The sequence below is a fragment of the Camelus bactrianus genome, chromosome 11 (genome assembly GCF_048773025.1).
Source record: "Camelus bactrianus isolate YW-2024 breed Bactrian camel chromosome 11, ASM4877302v1, whole genome shotgun sequence".
NCBI lineage: Eukaryota > Metazoa > Chordata > Mammalia > Artiodactyla > Camelidae > Camelus > Camelus bactrianus.
Window position 1 is genome coordinate 81,252,637 of NC_133549.1, and position 20,375 is coordinate 81,273,011.

General features: G+C 46.0%; 1 protein-coding gene across 1 annotated transcript in view; it reads right to left on the reverse strand.

The window, feature by feature from the left end:
* The window catches only part of ALOX5 (arachidonate 5-lipoxygenase), a 48,338-nt gene extending 41,157 nt beyond the window's left edge, over positions 1-7,181 (reverse strand). The window contains exon 1 of the mRNA XM_074374400.1: positions 6,946-7,181. Within this exon, the coding sequence (XP_074230501.1) occupies positions 6,946-7,095 (150 nt within the window). The 5' untranslated portion in view covers positions 7,096-7,181. The remainder of the gene's footprint in view (positions 1-6,945) is intronic.
* Positions 7,182-20,375: the final 13,194 nt, after the last annotated feature.

Genomic DNA, 20,375 nt, shown 5'->3' on the forward strand with positions numbered 1-20,375 from the left:
CACGGCTCTGTGCTGGGTCCTGGGTGATTCCCCAGCTCTGCCCCTATGGAGGGGTAAGTCGACTGAGTAATGGATGGTGCTGCTCGGAGAGGGACATTCTGCTGTCTGCACCTGGCCAGGCTGCAGGAGGGGGAGACTCCTCTTTTAAAAGAAAAGGAAAAGGGAAATCAAACTGTCCAGACTGGGTCTGCTAAGGGAAAACCACAGTTTCAGGGCAAGAAAACTCAGTTTGACAGTGATGATGAACATGATGAAAATGGTGCAGCTGGACCAGGAAAAAGAGCAAGAGAAGAAACAGACAAAGAAGAACAACAGAACAAAACAACAGAAAACAGGGAATGATGCCGGAAACCAGTAGTTTAGTAAAACAATTTTTAATTCATTTTAATGAGGTTTTAAGCTGTTTTTGGCTTTGGAGGCCTTTATAAAGAAAACAATCAGGTCCACCTGTAAGAAAGGAAAATTTTTTTTGTTGTCTTTTTTTTTTTTGGCTATCTAAATGAAAATTTTTTTAAATGTATAGTTCTGTTTGCATTATCTCAGATAACAAATATCAAAAGGAACATTCTTCCACTAAATTGCCTTTGTAATATGAGAATTTATTGGTACCAAGGAATAAATTATACACTGCATTTTTGAAAAAAAAAAAAAACATGCTTGGTGCTCGGTGAGGGCCTTCGCAGCTGCCCCCACTCATGAGGGCAGCAAACCTGCTGGTCTTGCTACCCGACAGAGCTGGAGGGGCAAACTGGCCCTTGCACACAGGGACAGCCCTTGCCAGCTTGCAGAGGGCCTGCTGACATTGCTGTACATCCCACAACTTTGGGAAGGGCGGGGACTTAGGCCCTGTCTCAGATAAAGACAGCTAAAGACAGCGAGGCTCCGTGAGTCCCACTTCCCTGCTAACCGGCAGAGCTGGAATTCCAGCCCAGGCCTTTCCATCTCTCTCATTCTCAGTGGGGCAAGTACCTGAGTGACAGGCAATGGGAAGGCTCAGCTACAAGTGAAGTTGCACCGATTCAAGTGTGTCCTGGGGCCTCTGCAGTTCACTGAGCCACAGTGATGCTGAGAAAATCAGGTGAGCAGTTCCCGCCTCGCAGTGCTGAGTTGAGGCTGGCCCTGCTGCTAGACCCCCGGAGGCGGGGCTGGGCGGCCCCTCGACGGCTGCTGGGTGATCTGCGCATGTGCAGCTCTCGACGCCAGCCAGAAAGGAAGGACCAGGGCTCAAGCGTTGCATTGGGTGTTCCAAAGACCAACCGGTTTGGGAATCCTCGGATTTGATGCCCTCTAAGGCCACTTTGGAAGCTAGATTTCACCCATCCTTGAACTTCTTCCTTGGTGGCCAAACTTAGTTTCCGCTGTGATAGAAAAAGTGGAGGGGTGTTCATCTGCACATGACCCCGTGGGTCCCCATTTCCACCCATCTCCCCCCAAGCTGCCAGGACACCCCAGGGAGGACGTCACAGAGAAGTGGAAAGTTGGACTGTTTCAGCAAACCCCTTGGCTCTGAGCACAGATAGCAACTTAGGGACGTGTCCTGGTTGCTGCAGATGCCAGACATCTGTGGTTAGAAAGCGGAAGCTTCCCCCTCCAGTGCCCTGTGGTCGGGGCCTGGGTCCTCACGTAGAAACAGCTTCTGAGAACCCAGGGGCAGCCTGTGTGCTGGGGCCCTGACAGGTGTGGAAGCACATCTGTCCTGCCAGATGCCCCGTCCGGCAGGCGAAAGAACCCTCCTGGCCCACAGTGTGTCTTGCGGGAGGGCAGGGGCCCCCAGGATTGGTGGGACCTCAGGCAGGGAGGCCTGTCTGTACCACAGGGTACCGATCCCTGGGGAGAACGCAGCAGGCCCCCAGTACAAAGTTGGGAGAGGAGTCCCAGAGAGGGGCTGGGTGACCTGATTTGCTGGAAGGAGGGAGAGGAATGGAAGGACACAGCTCTTATTGAATGGCTTCTGGGGGATGTGGGGGTTCCCCCAGAGCTGAGGCATCAGTGGGCCAGGCAGGAAGGTTTTGATGGAACAAGAGGCCGAACATCCATGTGGAGAAGCAGGGTGGGGACTGGGTGGCCCAAGACTGGATGTCTGCAGGGCCCACCCCCACTCCAGACTGAGTGAGAATGGGAGGCATCCTTGTTGCTGGCAGTGCAAGCTGTGCAAAGGGAAGTCAGCGTGTGGTGAGCCCTGGGCCGGCCCGGCGCCTGGGGCCACCGCTCTAGGGGAAGTGGCTTTTCTGTGGCTCGGAGGGGTTGATGTAGGTTGGTGGGGGAGGGAGGCAGGTTTGATGCCAGGAAGGTTGAGGTGAAGGAGGAGAGGACGGCTATTCTCAGGTAACAGGTGCCACGGGCATCTGAGGTGGATGTTCTCAGGGGAAGGATGAGCCCAGCACCTTGGACCACAAACAGGAAGGAGATAGAGCTAAGGGAGCCTCCCCAGGACTGGGCAATTCTCAGAGGGAGGGCCAGATGTCCAGCTGTGGGTGGTGGCTTACAAGGAAGGCAGGGAGCAGCTTTGAGCAGGGTCACCCTTCAGCACCCTTGTGGGACAGTCACAGGAGAATGGGACCCTCCAGGTTCCCCACCCCCCCTCCTGGTACCTGGCAGAGGGCCCTAGAGTTTCACCCGGAAGGAAATCACTGGGTAGTCTTATGGGGATTCAGTATGCCATCTGACAGGGTCTCTGGCAGGGGGAGGGACAGGCTGGCTAGTCTGGCTTGTCTCTGGCTGGCCCTGACTTCAGGCCCAAAGCTACTGGAGGTGAACCAGGACCCGAGGAGTTCAGTCCCACCTAACTCAGGAAGTCTTAGGGACAAAGTCTGGTGACCATGGCTCTGGCATCCAAGGGGACCACTGTTGGAGAGTCACAGAGGACAGAGAAAGGGCCTCCAGGGCCCCGAGTGCCAAACAGTAAAGTCAGGTCTTAGAAAGTTACAAGGAGCTATAGGATGTGACTACTTTCCTTCCTCCTCTCCCCAGGCCTCGTGTCTGTTGACTCTTTGCTCTGACACACTGACATCACATGTCCATTCTGCCCAGTGGACAGTATCATCAGCGAATGGTATGTAACAGGCCCTCAGTAGATACAGTATGTGTGCATGGCCGAGGGGCTGATTATCCCATTTTACAGATGGAAACTGAGGCTCAGAGAGGTCAGGCAGCTACCATGCTAGTAAGTCACTGGTGGCCCCGTAATTAGAAACCACACCTGTGCGATGGCCCAGCCTGGGTTGCTCCACTGTTCTCTGTGGCCACATTAGGAGAAAAGCCTTGGACTGGGAGCCAGGTGACCTGGCATCCAGCTCTGGTTCAATCCTTCCATGGAGTATGAAAAGGCAACGTGGGGGTGGGGTGGGGGACATGGAAAAGCTTCCTACGAGACAGCATTCGAGGCAGCTCTTGGAAGTTGGTGAGATTTCAGAGGTGAGTTGAATACAGAGGAAAAGAGATGTGCATGGCATTTCAGATGTAGAGAACAAGAGAGCCAGGAGGTGGGGAACTGGAGGAGGAGGAGGCTGGAGCATGGAGTCACTTGTGGCAGAGGTGGTGAGTGGTCAGATGCTGGAGAGAGATGTGGAGCCAGGGAACAAGATATTTACCAGCCTCCTTTCAGGGAAGGGCCAGTTTGCTGATTTCACCTGTTGCTGTCAACACTGTATTGGATACATGGCTCGAAGGCTTTTGAATATTTCAGCAAAGTGTTGGCCAGTTTTCATTTGCTCTTTATGTCAGCACTTAAAGAAAGGTTTCATTTGTCTCTGCCCCAGATCCCTGCTGGAGCAAGGACAGAGGACAGTCACAAAGTGGCCCCACCTGGACTGCCCATCTCGGAAGGGGCTGAGAGGCTGGGGAGGAGTGGAAGGGGAGAGGAGGTGGCTGAGGAGGAGAGAGAGAGAGGGAGATGACTGAGGGGTAGACAAAGGAGAGACCAGGGCAGACAGAGGGAGAAAAGGGCCAGTGGTTAGGGAGACTGAGGGAGCAGAGAATGGGGGAGCTGGGGCTATCCAGGAGATAGAGCAGAAGGGAGAAGTGAGGGACTCAGGGGAATTGTGAGGGCCAGAGAGCAGAGGAAGGACAAGAGGGAGGAAGAGGGGGCAGGATGTAGGGAAGAAATGGGGCAGAGAGAGAAGGCAAGGATAGAGAGAGATTGCGGATCAGAAGGAAATATTCTTCAGAAATATATTCTTATTTCTGAAAAGCTGGTATTCTAGAATATATTCCTTATGACTATATTATAAGACTATCCATTGAAAATACTTAGGAAGTATGTATAATCGTAAGACTTGTTCACACTTACTGAGGACATTCAAAGACGATACACCAAACATCACTCTATTGCCCTTTGCTTTCCGAGAAGTGCTACCGTGAAATGAAAAGGGTCAGGTAAAATTCCCCCAGAAGTCCTCCGATCTGTGAAAGTCATCCCATCTGACCCGAATTACTTTAAATCGAGAGAGTCGAAGCAACAAATCAATTTGCTAAATTTGCCTAAACCTGGGGTAGTATCTGGGCTACATGGTCCCACAGCCTGGGCTTTCCCAGCAGATGGGGGCAGCCAATGAAGGCGTGACCACTGACAGGAGAATCTCACGTGTGAAGGACGCAGATTCCCAGCCCTGTCATGAATCACTCTGCAGAACTCTGTTGAGAATAACCAGGGATCTGCGGCTCTATTTACTGAGAAAAGAAATCAGTCCCATCCATTATTGGACTGAATTTTGCACAAGGGGAGTGCGAAGTTGACCTGTTGAGCTGGAAATGACTGAATTGGCTGCCTAGAAATAGTCTTTATTGTTGTTACTGTTACTATCTGAAATGATTGTCACACTTTTCAGGTAAAATGGCATAGCCTTGTCTTCTCTGCAAGTACTTCCTCTAAGATTTCTTCTTCACCTTTACCCAAAAAGGACCGACTGTCCTTAAAGAGATATTGGCGGGAGAATGAGGAAGCAGCTCTTGGCTATGCAAGACGAAGTGTGGAGTAACTTTGCATCAACAGGAACTTTCTCAAAAGCTATTTTTTTTTTTTCAAAGAGACTTTCAGAGCCAGTCAATTGGCTCACAGTGCAGCAGCCCCTCCTGACCTGCCCCTCTCACCCCAATGGAAATGTGACATGCAAATCTCTCCTGAAATTTGCCTCTGGGACTCTCACTAAGGTGTTTAACCATAATGTCATTTGAATGAATTCTCTAGGCAGGGTGGGGAATAACGAACAGATGGGTGCTTTCACCTTTCTTCCAATGGCCCTGTTATGGTCACACTGCTGTCTCCCCTCCAGGAAGCCACACCCGGGTTGCTGCACAGTGTAAGCAGACAGATGTGTGCGGTGTGGGGTAGAATGGAGCCCACTGAAGACTTGATTATAAAGACGAACCAGTTAGTACCCTGTCTTTCTCCCAGAAGTGTTGGGGGAATCCATGAAATAATGGAAATAAATGATGGTGCTCCAGAAATGGCCGAGGGCATCACCCCAAATGGATGATTCATTGGCCCTCCTACATGGCCATCCTCAGGGCCAGTTCCCCGGTTGGGGAAACCAAACAATTAGAGGTTGTTCTTATACTCAACACCTAACTCTTCTAGACGTGTGCTCAAGCCAGGTTAATATGCTGAACTTGACTGTCAGGTTGGCTGAGAGCAAGGTTCTGAGGCTCCTGAGTAGGAATCAAGCCCATTTTGGGTTTGGAATCTGGAAAAGGAGTCATTATTTGCTAACTTTAGGTTCTGCAGACCTAAAACACGCTTCATGAATTTTATCTAAAGAAGTATTTGGTTGAACCACATAAAATTGCCAGTTTTGCTTGTCAAAAATAGTCAACTCTGAGCAATTCATTATGGTTCAACGTAATAATCAATGAAGTGGTGAAAAGACAGCTTTGTGAAGTCTAAATCTTTCTGGTCCAGTTCAGAAGCTGAAGGTAGCAGAAGGGAACAGATTTTTTTCTGTTGGGACTATCACAATAGTCATTTAATGAGCACTTCAACAATGAGCATTTAATAAGCCCAGTGGTCTGGGCACGTCATACTAAACGCTCGATGAGTACTGTAACCTGCCATGCTCACAAGCTGGGACTTTTGTCCAGGTCACCATCAGGAGCCCACTTCTGAATGAATCCACCTGTGCGCGACCTCACACAGTGCCGGGCACCACCAACTAGACGTGCAGTCAGCATGGGCTCCCTTTGCTTCACGAACTCCCCTCCCTCCAGGGTCTCTAGTGAGGAGGGAAGCCCTCCTCCCACTTCCTCCTCTGAGCCCTCAGAGCCTGGATGGAAGTGCTCCCTGGGGTACACGCTGCTGGGAGGCAGTGACAACCTCCAGGTTTGCAAAAGGCTTCTCCTGGCCTGGGGTCTCTAGTTCCTGCCCTCTGCATTCTTCTGGGGACCTATCCTGAGACTGTGAGCTGCGCAGGTGTGGAGACATCAACTGGTGCCACTTAGGGCCACGGCTGGGGCTCACAGAGCAATCTGAAGCCAATCCTTTCCATTTTACATTTGGGTAAACTGAGGCCCAGAGAGGGGCAAAAGTGAGCTAGTGGTCAGGCCAAGATGGAACGCAAATCTCTGGATCCCCAAACCTGCTCTTTCTCCTCGCAGCCCGCGACTGCTCCGAGGTGCCATCCCTGGTGCTTCACAGCAGGGCAAGGACCCGCAGGATCCGTGAGCACGATCACTCCCCATGACCCCCAGGACCTGCGGTAGGAGCCCTGCAAAGTCGGACATAAGTAACGCTGGTCACAGCACTTTCCCAGTTAAGGAGCCGCTCAGAGCCTCCAGGTACCGATCGGTGAAACCGACAGCAAAGCCTGCACCTTCTCCTGCTCCCAGGGGAGAAGCACGGCGCCCTACAGACCTCACCCTGGAAGCCCCCCCACCCCCGCCTCCCAGACAGGTCCGCAGCGCGCCCCCACCGCGTCCCGGCAGCCCCAGCCCGCCGGGGCCGCGCGCCCTCACCGCGCCGCGCTCGAAGTCGTTGTAGAAGGGCTTGTCCAGCAGGTGCTTCTCGCTGCAGCCCGCGGAGCCCACGAGGCTGAGGTAGATGTAGTCGTCGGTGCCCGCGAACCACTGGCTGCCGGTGGCCACGGTGACGGTGTAGGAGGGCATGATGGAGGGCAGCGGGGGCCCGGGTCGTGCGCTTAGCAAGCACAGGGAGCCTCGGCGCGCAAGTCCGCACCTCTCCCGCCCCTTGCGCCGCCGCTTCCTCCCTCCCCCCTCCCCCGGCCCCTGCTCCTCTGTCCCCGCCCCGTCCCGCCCTCCTGCTGCTCTGACAGTTCCCGACTGCCTCGGACACCGAAGGGGTCACTCACTCCTGCATCTCACCTCGAGGGCTTGGTGTCTGTTTTAGCAATCAGGGAACTGGGGCCAGCGCAGCTTCTATCCCCTCTTCCCTCCCGCCATCCATTTCATTCACTCAGTTTCTCAATCACTGTTTTGACTCTTCACCCCTCCTTCCTGCCTTGGCCTCCCTCAGCGCTAAGTTCCTGTAAGGCAGTAGGATTGAGCTCCAGGGACCCCTAGAAAACCAGAATCCCTGCTCTCACCAAGTTCCCAGTGTGAGTGGGAGGCCACACGGCTGGGCAATTATCCATGCTGTGACTACATAGAGCAGGGGTGCGCTGGGAGTCTACAGTGGCAAGAGGAGCCCACCCAGGGAGTCAGGAAAGCTTTTGGACCTAGCCGCACCTGAGCTGATACTCTGAAATGCACAGCCTCCCTCCCGTCAGCATTGATTTCAGGTTTTGCTGATTATTACTCAGAGCCAGGTGCAGCTGGGCGCTAAAGTGCCAGCCACGCTCAGGCCTTGAGAACGTCAGTGTGTAGTGGGAGGCAGGGCAGCCAGCAGAGAGAGGCCTGGACAAGAAAAGCCAAATCTGGCACCCAGGGAGGGGGTTGTCTGGAAGAGGTTGGTGTGCTTCAGGAGGTGAGGGGTTGAAGAAACTTGGGGCTAGGTAGGCTGGGCTTGTGATGGGAAAGGAGACTAGGAGATGGCTCATGGAAGTGGACCAATGGCTGGAAGTCCTAGGGAAATCCACTCCTAGGATGTGGACTCCACAGCAAGGATGTTCCACTTAGAGTTAGATCCAGTACCTGGGGAACTGGTGGCCTGGTGGAGTTACTGGTCGGCTTTCTAACTGGTGGTGGGCAGAGGCCTGGAAGAGATGGTTGTAGAAGGCTTTGCACACTAGAGGCGAGCTTCCTAACTTCTGTGACCTGATCTCAAAAGTCTTCCACATTCGCCTCCCCCTCCCCCACACCCTCATGCCAATCCTTGCCCTCCTCTAAACCCAGCTGGGTCTGATTGTGGTAGACATTCAGTGATGGGTTGAACTAAATAGAAAAATAAGTTCATTCCATTTGAGGCAGTGGGTATATGGAGTCACCTGTCTGGTACACTCACTTTGGGGGATGGGCAAAGAGACAGGTCAAAGGCAGGCTCCACCTGGTGAGGAATCCTGCTTCCTCCTGTGCCGGGCAGGACCACCACTCTGGGCAGAGAGTGAGTACCTGCCATTCTCCACAGGTGGGCGATGAGGGCAGATTTCAGTGGGACCGGCTTTATTGATCAAAAGAAGGATTCTCTGGGAATCAAATTGGACATGAAAGACCCTGGGCACAGTTGAGATCGGGTGGATGAAGATGGTGCAAAAGTGGGATCCAACCCCTGCCAGGCAAAATACGCGCTCCAGGAAATCTGGAGAAGGTGTGAAGGATGCCTGTGGAACTGCCCTTCAAATCTAAGAATAAAATGGCTATTTAAAAAAAAAAAACTCCACATACTTTTTCAATGAAAGGAGCGAACTATCATTGTAGAAAATATGGAAAATAAAGTTTGATATACAAATGAGTCAACATGCAAAGAAAGCAATTAGTAAATATTTACTAATTACATTAGACTTTTTACATCACTAAGAACACATTGTATGTGCAATTTCCTCTCATATTTCCATTTTCCTTAATATTATATATTTTCCCATGTAATTTCATGTTTTAAATATTTCATCGACAGTGTAATATCTATTTTTGTGGCTATACCACCATTTCCTTTATTAGTCCACTGTTATTGGGCATTTGGGTTGCTTTCCCTCATAAATAATGCTACAGTACATATTTTGTGCTTAAAACATTAAAAAAGTTTTCCTTAATATAGTGGAGGTACTCCAGCTGAACATAAAGTGAAGTAAGGTAGGGGTGGAAGTGCTGATGGATTGGCTTTTCTCTTGTTCCCTCCCCTTGTCCCCATCCTCAAGCCAACGATGCAGGTGGGAGCACTTTTTGAGAATCATTTGCTTTTGGGATAAAGCACTCACTTCGGGCACTCACCCTTCACAGTCTTGCCCTACCTGCCCTCATCCACTCACTCCTTTACCTTTTCCATGTGTGTCTGAGGGAATTCCTTCAGAGAAACTGAATCAGAAGGATGTGTGTTCATATGAAGGGACTTACTGCAAAGACTGGCTTATGTGATTATGAGAGCTGGGTGAGCAGGTCTGAAGGCTGTGGGTCAGGCTATCAGGATGGGTGGGCTGGAAACTCTCAGGCAGGTGCAGATGCTGCTGCTGAATAAAATGGCCACGCTTAGGCTAACTCTTAGCCTTATGCCTACTGTTTGCTTTTAGAGTGGTCAGCAAACTGGACTGACCGGACACTGCTCCCAGCCCCAGGCCCATTGTTAGAGTTAGAGCTAGTGATTTCCCTGTCTGTTTTACCTTACTCTGATAATTGAAATTTACAATCATGTTTGGATTTTGAGTCCTTCCCCCAGAAAGGGAGTCATGGGACAATAATCTCAGGAGAATGACCAGACCCTCTGAAGTTCCTCCTGGCACCTGATGAATCTGATCAGATAGAGAAGGTCATGGGCGGATGACCCCCCTGGACCACCAGACAGCCTCATGACACCGGAGAGACACGCCAAGATTTCGGAGGAAGATTTACCAGAGACTTTTGTTAGTTAATATCCCCTTTTATGCCCCAATTTGTCCACTATATAATCACTATGCCCCAACCCTAAGGCGGGTTCACAGTTTTTAAAGCACTAGCCTGCTGTGAGTCCCCTTTGCCCGGCAAAATAATAAAGCTGCCTATTTTCTTCTAAGACCTTGTCTCTGAGTTATTCGGCTCATCAGGCATGGGGGCCAATCTTTCAGCAACACGTCCACAGGAGGAATCTCTTTTTCCTTAGGGAAAACTCATTTCTGTTCTGAAAGCTTTTCAACTGACTGTATCAGGTCCACATAGACAATCGAGGATAATTTCTTTTACACAGAGTCCACTAATTGTTGATATTAATCACATCTTCAAACATCTTCACAGAGACACCTAGATCAGTGTTTGATTGAATAACTTGAGTGCTGTAGCCTGGTCACATTGACACATGTCAATGGAAAATATTGCCTGCCATATTAGTAAACAAAGAATGTTGCAGCCATCAAGCCACCACATTGCAGCCATCCCACAGTGAGCCCTGAGGGAAGTCGGGATGGAACAAGGATGCCTGCCATAGAGCCATCAGCCACTGCAGCCATCCCCAGCGGTGCCCCCTGAGGGGACTTAGGATGGGAAAGCACAGAATACTGGGCCCAGGTAGCTGAGGCACATATCAAAGCATGATTTCAATGAGCCCAGACGTTTGCATCTTTCCATATATAGAAAAGCACTAAATGCATTAAATTGAGATGTCTGGTTTTCTAATTTTAGTAATCTTTTGATGTTCCCACTACCTGGTTTTTGTTATAAAACTCCTGTATATCCTGGCTTTTCCCTTACAGCTATCCAAGAGGCTCTCTCCTGGGCTTGAAGTCCTTAGAAAGTCTGCTGAGTAAAACATAACTGTCAACCTTTAGGTTGTGCTTTTTTTTTCGGTCGACACACATAAAACTGACCATCATGCCATGCTTCATCTATTGTAATCTTTCTGAACATTCTGCTTCTTCTCATCCCGTTGAAATCCTGGCGTATTTCCTTCCTTTGGTACAGAGTACTGCTCTCCTTCTCTGTCTCCCAATGTCCTCCTCCCAGAATCTACACAAATGTTGCTTCTTCCATGGAGCCCTCCTTGACTTCCCCAGGCAGAGTTAGTTGCACCTCTTTTGAGCCCGCACAGCTTTTGCTCATGCCATGTTTTGGCATGTTGCCCCACTGTTTCATCAGTATTTGCTTCTGTCTTCATCTCCCCCAACATATTATGAAGGATTTGAGGGAAGGGGCTAGATCTTATTTATGTATTGGTCTCCAGCACAATGCCTGGCACAGAGAAGCTGTAGTTTCTAGGTAGGTCGAGTTATTGGAGAGCCTGAAACTTACAAGGAAAGTATGGTTTTCGTGGTTGGCAAAGCAGACAGGCAGCATGAGCCTAAGCTCAAGAGAACAGCTCTAACTTCCCCTCTGGCTGGTCACATGATGCCCTGAATCAAGGAATGGAACTTGCCACAGGTTCACAGGAAGCCCTGCAGCCACCCTGCTTCTAACTGCACCAGGACCAGTGTACCTCTCCCATAGGGCAACACGGTCCTGGTGCCCCGGCTAGCCGTCGGCAGTGACTGGGAATAGATCCGGCTAAGTAGTCCTTTTCCTCTGGAGGGTGTTTTGTAGGACCACACTTTTCTTTTGTCTGGCTCCAGAAGTTTATAGCTCATTTCAGTGTTTCCTGGCCCATTAAACAGAATTAAGCACTGCCTACCACCAAGCACTTAAAAAAAAAAAAAAAAAGCTCATTCATTGGGGATTTAGAGACCCCCACCTCCCCACCCCTGGCCTCAGACAGATGACTTCCTAATCCTCATGGACTTCCCCTCAGGGTGGATATTACCAGCTCCTCCCAGCTCCATTGTTTGTTTAGTTGCCATTTGTTCTATCCCAGGAAGAATAAGAGGATAAGACTAAGTCTTTTTCTGTTTTGTAGATGAGTTCATGGTGTCCTTTTTTTTTTCTTTTAGATTCCACATATGAGTGATATCAAAAGGTATTTTTCTGTCTCTTTCTGGCTTACTTCACTTAGAATGATGATCTCTAGGTCCGTCCATGTTGCTGCAAATGGCATTATTTTATTCTTTTTTATGGCAGAGTAGTATTCCATTGTATAAATATACACCAGAGATTGACACATTGTAATTGACTGTACTTCAATAAAAAACAAATAAAAAAGACCAAGTCTTAAGAAACCTGAATGTCTTTGTAAGGATCCTGTTGAAAGGATAATGATGAAATGTCTACTGCAGTTTCTTCAGTCTGTGATCGGGGCTCAGACACTTGTGGGTGAGTGCTTCCTCTTCCCCAATTTCTCCACCTTTGTGCTTTTCAGAACAAGACCAGACGTTTGCTGATTGGTCCCTCTCTCCTCCCTCAAGGCTGTTACATAAGAAGTAGGGTGGGGCACCCCACACTACATTACCTTGGCTTATGGTCCCCTGGGACCCAGACCCAGGTAGGTTTACCACCTGTGTGGCTCAATGCAACTACTCTATGTTACTTAGAAGGACAAAGCTAATGAACATTCTTTCCTTTGGAACTTCTTGACAAATACAGAGATACTTTCTGATCCATGAAGAACAAGTTCAAATAGTCTGCATTTGTGATTAGTATATTTTGTTTTTCAAAAGTGAGAACAATTCTCACACTCAGGCTGAAATACGTCTGATATCTTTCATCCCGAGATTAGATAATCACAAAGGATTATCTCTACGAGCCTTGATTGAACAAATATAAGAGAAATAATTCACTCCAAGAAGTCTGAGCATCACTGCCTCTCCTCAAAAAGTCCTTCCCTAACCCCTGTCTGCAAGGGCCACTGACTGTTCAGTCGCCCTTCCCACCTTGTGAACACCTCTCTGTCTTATGTCCTTCCTTAGTTATCGTCTGTGTCTCCCACCAGAGACTGAGCACTGTAAGATCTTACCAGTCCTGTTCACTTTCACACGTATGGTCCCCACAACAAGGATTTGTGGTGACTTGTGGGGAGGGAGAAAAGGAAATAACAATTTTACTTCTTTAAAAAATTTTTTTTGTACAGCTTTAAAAGTTATGTTCCACTTAGTTATAAAAAATTGGCTATGGTCCCCATGTTGTATAATACATCCTTAAGCCTATCTTACACCCAATAGTTTGTACCTCCAACTCCCCCACCTCTATATTGCCCCTCCCCTCATCACCGGTAACCACCAGTTTGTTCTATCTGTGAGTCTGCTTGTTTTTTGTTATGTTCACTAGTTTGTTGTATTTTTTAGATTCCACATATAAATGATATCATACAGTATTTTGCCTTCCTCTGTCTGATTTATTTCACTTGGCGTAATGCCGTCCAAGTCCATCCATGTTGCTGCAAATGACAAAATTTCATTCTTTTTTATGGTTGAGTAGTATTTCGTGTGTGTGTGTGTGTGTGTGTGTGTGTGTATACATATACCTGGAATATATATGTGTGTGTGTGTGTATAGTGGTGATGGTTTCATGTATGCACAAACTTTTCATATTGTACACTTTAAATATATGCAGTTTGTTACATGGAAAGTATACTGCAATGCAATTATTAAAATTTATTTTTAACCATAAAACCCCTATCCAACAGCAAATTGCAGTCATTTAAGAAATGAATCAAAATAAAGGACTCAGAATGAAGAAGCTGTGGTTTTAAAAAAATACCAATAGTAAGCATCATGTCTATTTAAATACAGAACCATCACTAAGCAACTGTGGACTTTATGGCTACAGGACAGAATAAACATAGTAAAATAAGACAAATGTTTAGCACTGAAATTACTGTGACAAGAGGTTTTGATAGATATTGTCCAATTGCCAAGCAGGAAAATGTTTTCACAAGTACACCCATACTATTTTGGTATTCATCTTTGCTAAGTGAAAAATATGTTCTTGCTTTATATTCTATGTCTTTAATTAGAGAGATTGAACAGCTTTTCATATATATTAAATTTGCATGGTTATTCTTTTGTTTTGGGGTTTATTTTGTCTTAGAATCCATAGGGTTGTTTGCATACACCATCAAGTTGTCTGTGAAAGCACATACATTCCTTGTCTTTTTCCTGGTCTTCAGAGGAAAACATTCAGCCTTTCACTATAAAATGTGATACCGGATTTTCAAAGAAGTCCTTGATCCGAATGAGGATGTTTCCTCTAGCCTTGGTTTGCTGAGGGTTTTCATCATAAATGGATGTTGTATGTTGGATTTTGTCAATTTTTTTCTGCATCTATTGAGATGACCATGTGGGTTTTTCTTTTTTAATTTGGTTATATGGCAAATGAGATTGATTATATGTTGTTATGTTTTGACCAATATAAGTTTTACTTAGAATTTTTGTGTCTGTGGTCATAAAAGATAAGGGTCTATAATTTTTTTTCTTGTAATGATTTCATCTGATTTTTGTTATAGGATAATGCTGGTCTCATGAGTTAAGAAATATTTTCTCATCTTCAGTTTTCTAGAAGAGCCTGTATTGAATTGGTATTATTTTTTTCCTTAAGTGTTTGGTAGAATTTACCCGTGGAGACTTCTGGGTCTAGGGATTTCTGTGGCAGTTTTTGATCTCCAAATTCAATTTAATATGTATTGGATATTTAGCTTATCTATTTTTTTCTTGAGTGAGCTTTGGAAGTTTGTATCTTTCAAGGAGCTTGTTCTTTTCATCTAAGTTGTTGAATTTATTGGATTAAATTTTCCCACTATCTCTTTGTTATCCTATTAATCTCTAGATTTTATAATGATAATCCTCTTTCATTCCTGATGTCAGTAATTTGTGTCTTCTCTCTTATTTTTTCTAATTAAATTGGCTACAGGATTATTGATTTTACTGATTTTTCAAATTAAATCTTTTTGTTGAAGAGATTTTTCTCTATTTTTGTTTTTGATTTTATTGATATTTGCTCTGATCTTGAATATTTCCTTTCTTCTGCTACTTTGGGTTTAATTTGCTCCTTTGGTTAGTTCTAAGAAACTAAGATACTAAGATAAATGATTTGTGACATTTCTTCTTTTATAATATGTGCAGTTAGTGCTATAAATGTTTCTTTAAGTATTGGTTGAATTTGCATTTCACAATTTGATATAGTTTATTTCATATTCATTCAGTTAAAAATACTTCCTAATTTCCTTTTTGGTTCTTTCTGTATTTTGTTCATGTGTTATTTTAAAATTTGTTATTTCACTTCCAAATATTCGAGTATCTTCCAGGTATCTATTATCAATTTCTAATTTAATTCCATTTTGCTCAGGTAATCTACTTGTATTACTTGACTGTAAAATAACTGAGACTTGTTTTGAAGCCTAGACTATGAACTGTCTTGGTAAACATTATGTGCACTTTAAAACAAGGTGTAGTTTGCTGTTTTTGCTTATAGTGTTATGAACTTGCCAATTAAGCTGGGTCACAGTGATGTTCACTCTTTGTCTAATGTTTATCAATTGCTGAAAGAAGGTTGTTGAAATCCTTGAGTATAATTTGGATTTGTCTATTTCTTTTTTTGCTGTTCTATTAATTTTTGCTTCATGTATTTTGAAGCTCTTTTAGTCAGTATGTACATAAGCACGTGGAATTGTTATAGCCTCTTCATTAACTGACTGCTTTAATATTGTGAAATGACCATCTTATCCCTTGGCAATATTCTCTGCCCTGAAAGCTGCTTTGCTATCAATACAGCCACTCCAGATTTCTTTTGATCAGTTCAGCATGATAAATCTTCTTCTCCCCTTTTACTTTTAACCTAGACTTGTCTTTGTATTTAAAGTGCATTTATGGCAGGCAGCTTGCATTTGAGTCCTCACTTTCTCCCATTTAGTCAGCCTCTGCCTTTTAATAGTATGTTTAGACCCATTATAGTTAAGATGGCTATTGATATGGTTGCATTTCAATGTTTTTGATAGCTTTATTGAGGTATAATCCATACCCCATACAATTCACCCATGTGAAATACACAATTCACTGGTTTGTAGTATATTCACAGATGTGTGTAACAATCACCACAGTCAATTATAGAACATTTTCATGATTATATAAAACAACTTTGTATTTTTAGATATTATTCTCCTATATCTCCATCACCCTCTCTTCCTCACACCCCCTCAGCCCTAAACAACCACTATTTACTTTCTGTCTCTATTGCTCTCCCTAATCTGGACTTTCATATGAATGGGATCCTATAATATGTGGTCTTCTGTGACTGACTTCTTTCACTTAGTAAGGTTCATCTATGTTGTAGCATGTATGGTACTGTGGCCGAGTCCAAACTCATTCTGCTTGCTGCAAGACAGGCCAATAAATTGGGAGATGAGGTGTTGGGGCAAGGAATAGCAACTTTATTCAGAAAGCTTGCAAATCAAGAGGATGGCAGACTAATGTCTTGGAGAACCATCCTGCTGCAGTCAGAATACAAGCTCTTTTTATAAAATAAATAAATAAATAAAAAGGTAGGGGGTGTGGTTGGTTGTTGCAAACTTCTTGCTGCAGGCATTTGTTCTTGCAGCCGTCCACATGGGCCAGGTCATGGTGTCTCTGTAAACTTCTAAGAAAACAAAGGTTTCTCTCTATTTTGCAACTTGCCATCTCCATGTAAGTGCAGGAGTGCTAACATCTTTGAAGGTCAGAGCCCTGAGAATAGGCTCTCCTGTCTATTTCAGGCTAAAGGCAACATTGTTTCACAAAAGGAGCAGAGCTAGCAAGACTGAGCCTAGAAAGCAGGGCACAGTGGTTAAAACTAAAGAAACAGATCCAACATAGAGTCAGATTTGCCCTCCTATATTACAGTACGTCATTCTTATTTTGTCTAATAGTACGCTGTACGGTCCCACCACGTTTTGTCTCTCCATTCATCCACTGATGGATGGTGTTTATGATTTTTAAAGTATTTCTGTGGTATTTGTTGTTATTTCTCCTCTTTTATTTCTTAATTTGGTTCCTCTCTTTTCTTCTTCATGTGCCTGGCTGAGGGTTTGTCAATTGTATCTTTTCCAAAAAAATCAGCGCTTGTTTCACTGATCTTTTCTATTTTTTTTATTGTATTTTCATTTTTTCCTCTCTGATCTTTATTTTTTCCTTCCTTCTACTGACTTTGGGCTTTGCTATTCTTTTTCTGATTTCTTTAGATGGTTAGGTTAGATTGTTTATTTGAGATTTTTCTTGATTTCTGAGTTAAGCCTGTCTCGCTACAAACTTTACTCTTAGAATTGCTTTTGCTGCATCCCCAAGACTTTGGAAAATTGTGTTTTTATTTTTATTTGTCTCAAGGTATTTTCTAATTTCCTTTTTAACTTTTTCGTTACTTTCCTGTTTCTTTGTGTGATCTGTAATTTTTTGTTGAAAACCAAACATTTTAGGTAATACAGCCTATCAGCTCTGAATACTGCGCCTCTTGCCCCAGGGTTATTATTCTTTGCTTGTTTGTTTGTTTAGTTGAGGTGGGAAGCCCCATAAAAAGACTGGTAGGACCCCTCGGCAGTGCTCCTGCTCTCTTCTTAGCACTGTTTGGTTCCCTGGCCCAGAGGCTCTATCTCACTTTTTGCCTCTAAAGTGGCTAACTTACACCTAGAATTCTATTGGTTCCCTGAGCTCACTTCTGATTGGTTATTTCTTTCACTCCTGATTGGTTATTTCTTTCACTCCTGATTGGTCCACTTCCCTAACTTCTGATTGGTCCATTTGTAGTACTTCATTTCCATGGAGCTCACTCCTGATTGATCTATTTCTACAAAGCTTGTTCCTGGTTGGTCAACTTCTGTTGTACTTTATTTGCATATGATGTTGCAAAGTGTAAAACTGACAGCCTATAAAAGGCCTGTGTAAACCTACAGACGGAGTCCAGAGCTTGATGTGATAACTTTTCTGGGTCTGCTGGTGCAATTAAATCTGAGTTCTCCAACTCTTGAGTGCTGCTTGGTCTCTCGCCTGCATCGAGGTGGCTGTCACAACTAAGCTGTAACACTGAGCTGTAGCATACTTTTCCGCAACGTTCCTGGAGGGTTTAGCAAGATTCCAACCACACCGGCTCCTTGAGCTGCTGGGACGGCATAGTAACTACCTGGAGATCAGGAGCTCCGAAAATGAATGAGGGGGCGTGCCACCTGACAGCATTCCAGGTCCTTTGTGGAGGTGATTTAGTCCTCTGGGCGGCTGTGCCCCAACCGGACTCAGTGGAGGGATGGACCAACTCGCCAAGCAACACGGCCGAATAAGGTAGAAGCCCCAGGTAAGCGTCCATAGTTAGGGTAAGCAGGTTCTGTCCAAGCGAACAGAAGAGACTGCTCATCTCTTTCAGGCTCCCCGCCTGACAGTAGTCTGGACGAGGGGGATCAGGTTATGCTCTCCTCCCTGCCTGGGTGAGGAGAGCTGGTTATGCTCCCCGCCTGACGGTAGTCTGACGGGGAGATCTGGTTAGATAAGGAACACCTCAGTGACAGGGAGGGAATGTGCAAATAATCTGTGTGTGTGTGTGTGTGTGTGGCCTGAAAAGCATGCGATCAGGTTCGAGTTTGTAGCTCCACGGCATTCTGCTATGGAGTTAGAGTGAGTCCCAACCTGCGGTTCCGTGGTGACCTCATATGGCTCATGGCAGTATCAGCCTCGGGGTGTTGATCGGAGTCAGCGGTTTATACTGACCTGCCAAAGTTAAGAGGCACCTTCATCCCCGCGAGGGGAGCGGCCAGGCAGATGCAGCGAAAGCCCTCCCTTTGTCTTGTTTGTGACACCGGCACAGGGTGGCTATACAGGAAGGAAAAGGGACATAGCAGGAATAGTCTCATCATCCTACTGTTACCAGCAGTTATCTGCTGACGTCATTGAAGGTTTAAAACCAGCGGCTGAGTCCTTAATGACTCTACAAAACCAGCTGGACTCCCTCGCAGCAGTAGTCCTTCAGAACAGGAGGGGTTTAGACTTGCTCACTGCCAAAAGTGGGGGACTCTGTCTCTTCCTAAATGAAAAATGCTGTTTCTATGTAAATCAATTAGAAATTGTCAGAAATATGGTCCAAAAACTACAAGATCGAGCTGAACGCAGAAACCAGGGAGTTAGCAAACTCCTGGGCACAATGGAATAACGTCCGGAGTTGGGCTTCCTGGCTCCTCCCCTTAGCAGGCCCCCTCCTTATGATCTTTCTAGCGCTTCTGTTTGGTCCCTGCATCGTTAATCTCATTACCTGTTTCATTAGCTCACGAATAGTCACTGAGACTACAGCTACTAGTTACTGAGTACACGCCCCTGGACCAGGAAGAACCTGATGATGAGTAAGGGACACCACTCTAAGGTTGATGCTCACTACAGATGTTAAAGAGAGCATCAAAAGGGGGAATGAGGTGAGAAGCCCCATAAAAAGACTGGCAGGACCCCTAGGCAGGGCTGCTGCTCTCTTAACTCGTTGGTTCCCTGGCCCAGAGGCTGTAACTTACACCTAGAATTCTATTGGTTCCCTGAGCTCACTTCTGATTGGTTATTTCCTTCACTCCTGATTGGTTATTACTCTCGCTTCTGATTGGTCTACTTTCCTAACTTGATTGGTCCATTTGTAGTACTTCATTTGCATGGAGCTCACTCCTGATTGGTCTGTTTCTACAAAGCTTGTTCCTGGTTGGTCAACTTCTGTTGCACTTTATTTGCATATGATGTTACAAAGTGTAAAACTGGCAGCCTATAAAAAGCCTGTGTAAACCTACAGACGGTGTCCAGAGCTTGAAGTGTTAACTCCTCTGGGCCTGCTGACGTAATAAACCTGAGTTCTTCAACTCTCTTAAGTGCTGCTTGGTCTCGCCTGGATCCAGGTTGCTGTCACAACTGAGCTGTAACAGGAGCTGTAACTCATTTTTCCACAACATAGTGACTGGTTGGATCATTTTAGTGATGTCTGTTTTCTCCCCACAATGTTAAGTCTTACCGAAGCACAGCACTGGGTATGCCCACAGCAACTCTGGAAGGTCTCTCTTCCACTCTTTCCCTTATCATTCCCAACTGTGGAACTCCACTAATGGCAAGCTGATGGCTGTATTGTTTCCAACAATGCCCTGGGGTGTAAATGCCTCTACAGATGATTTTAGTAACATTGTGGCTCCCTGGATGGAACAGCTTCTGAGGTCAATGTTTGATACATAGTCTCACCCCAGAAGGCTTCCCCCCAGCTGTCTTACTCTGTGGTTCTTCCCTGTGAACCTGTATCTTTATTTTGACCCATGAATATACTCCCAATTGCCTTTCAACAAAGCATCCACTGTTCTTGAGAGTGCTCTAGCTTTTATCTTTGATTGGATTTTTTTATTTACTTATTTAAAGGCCACAGAAGTTTATCCTCATGGTTCTGGAGACTAAAAGTCTAAAATCAGAGTCAAGGTGTCCGCAGTGCCAAGGTCCCTCCAAAGGCTCTGTGGAAGAATTCTTTCCCCCTTCCTAGTGTCC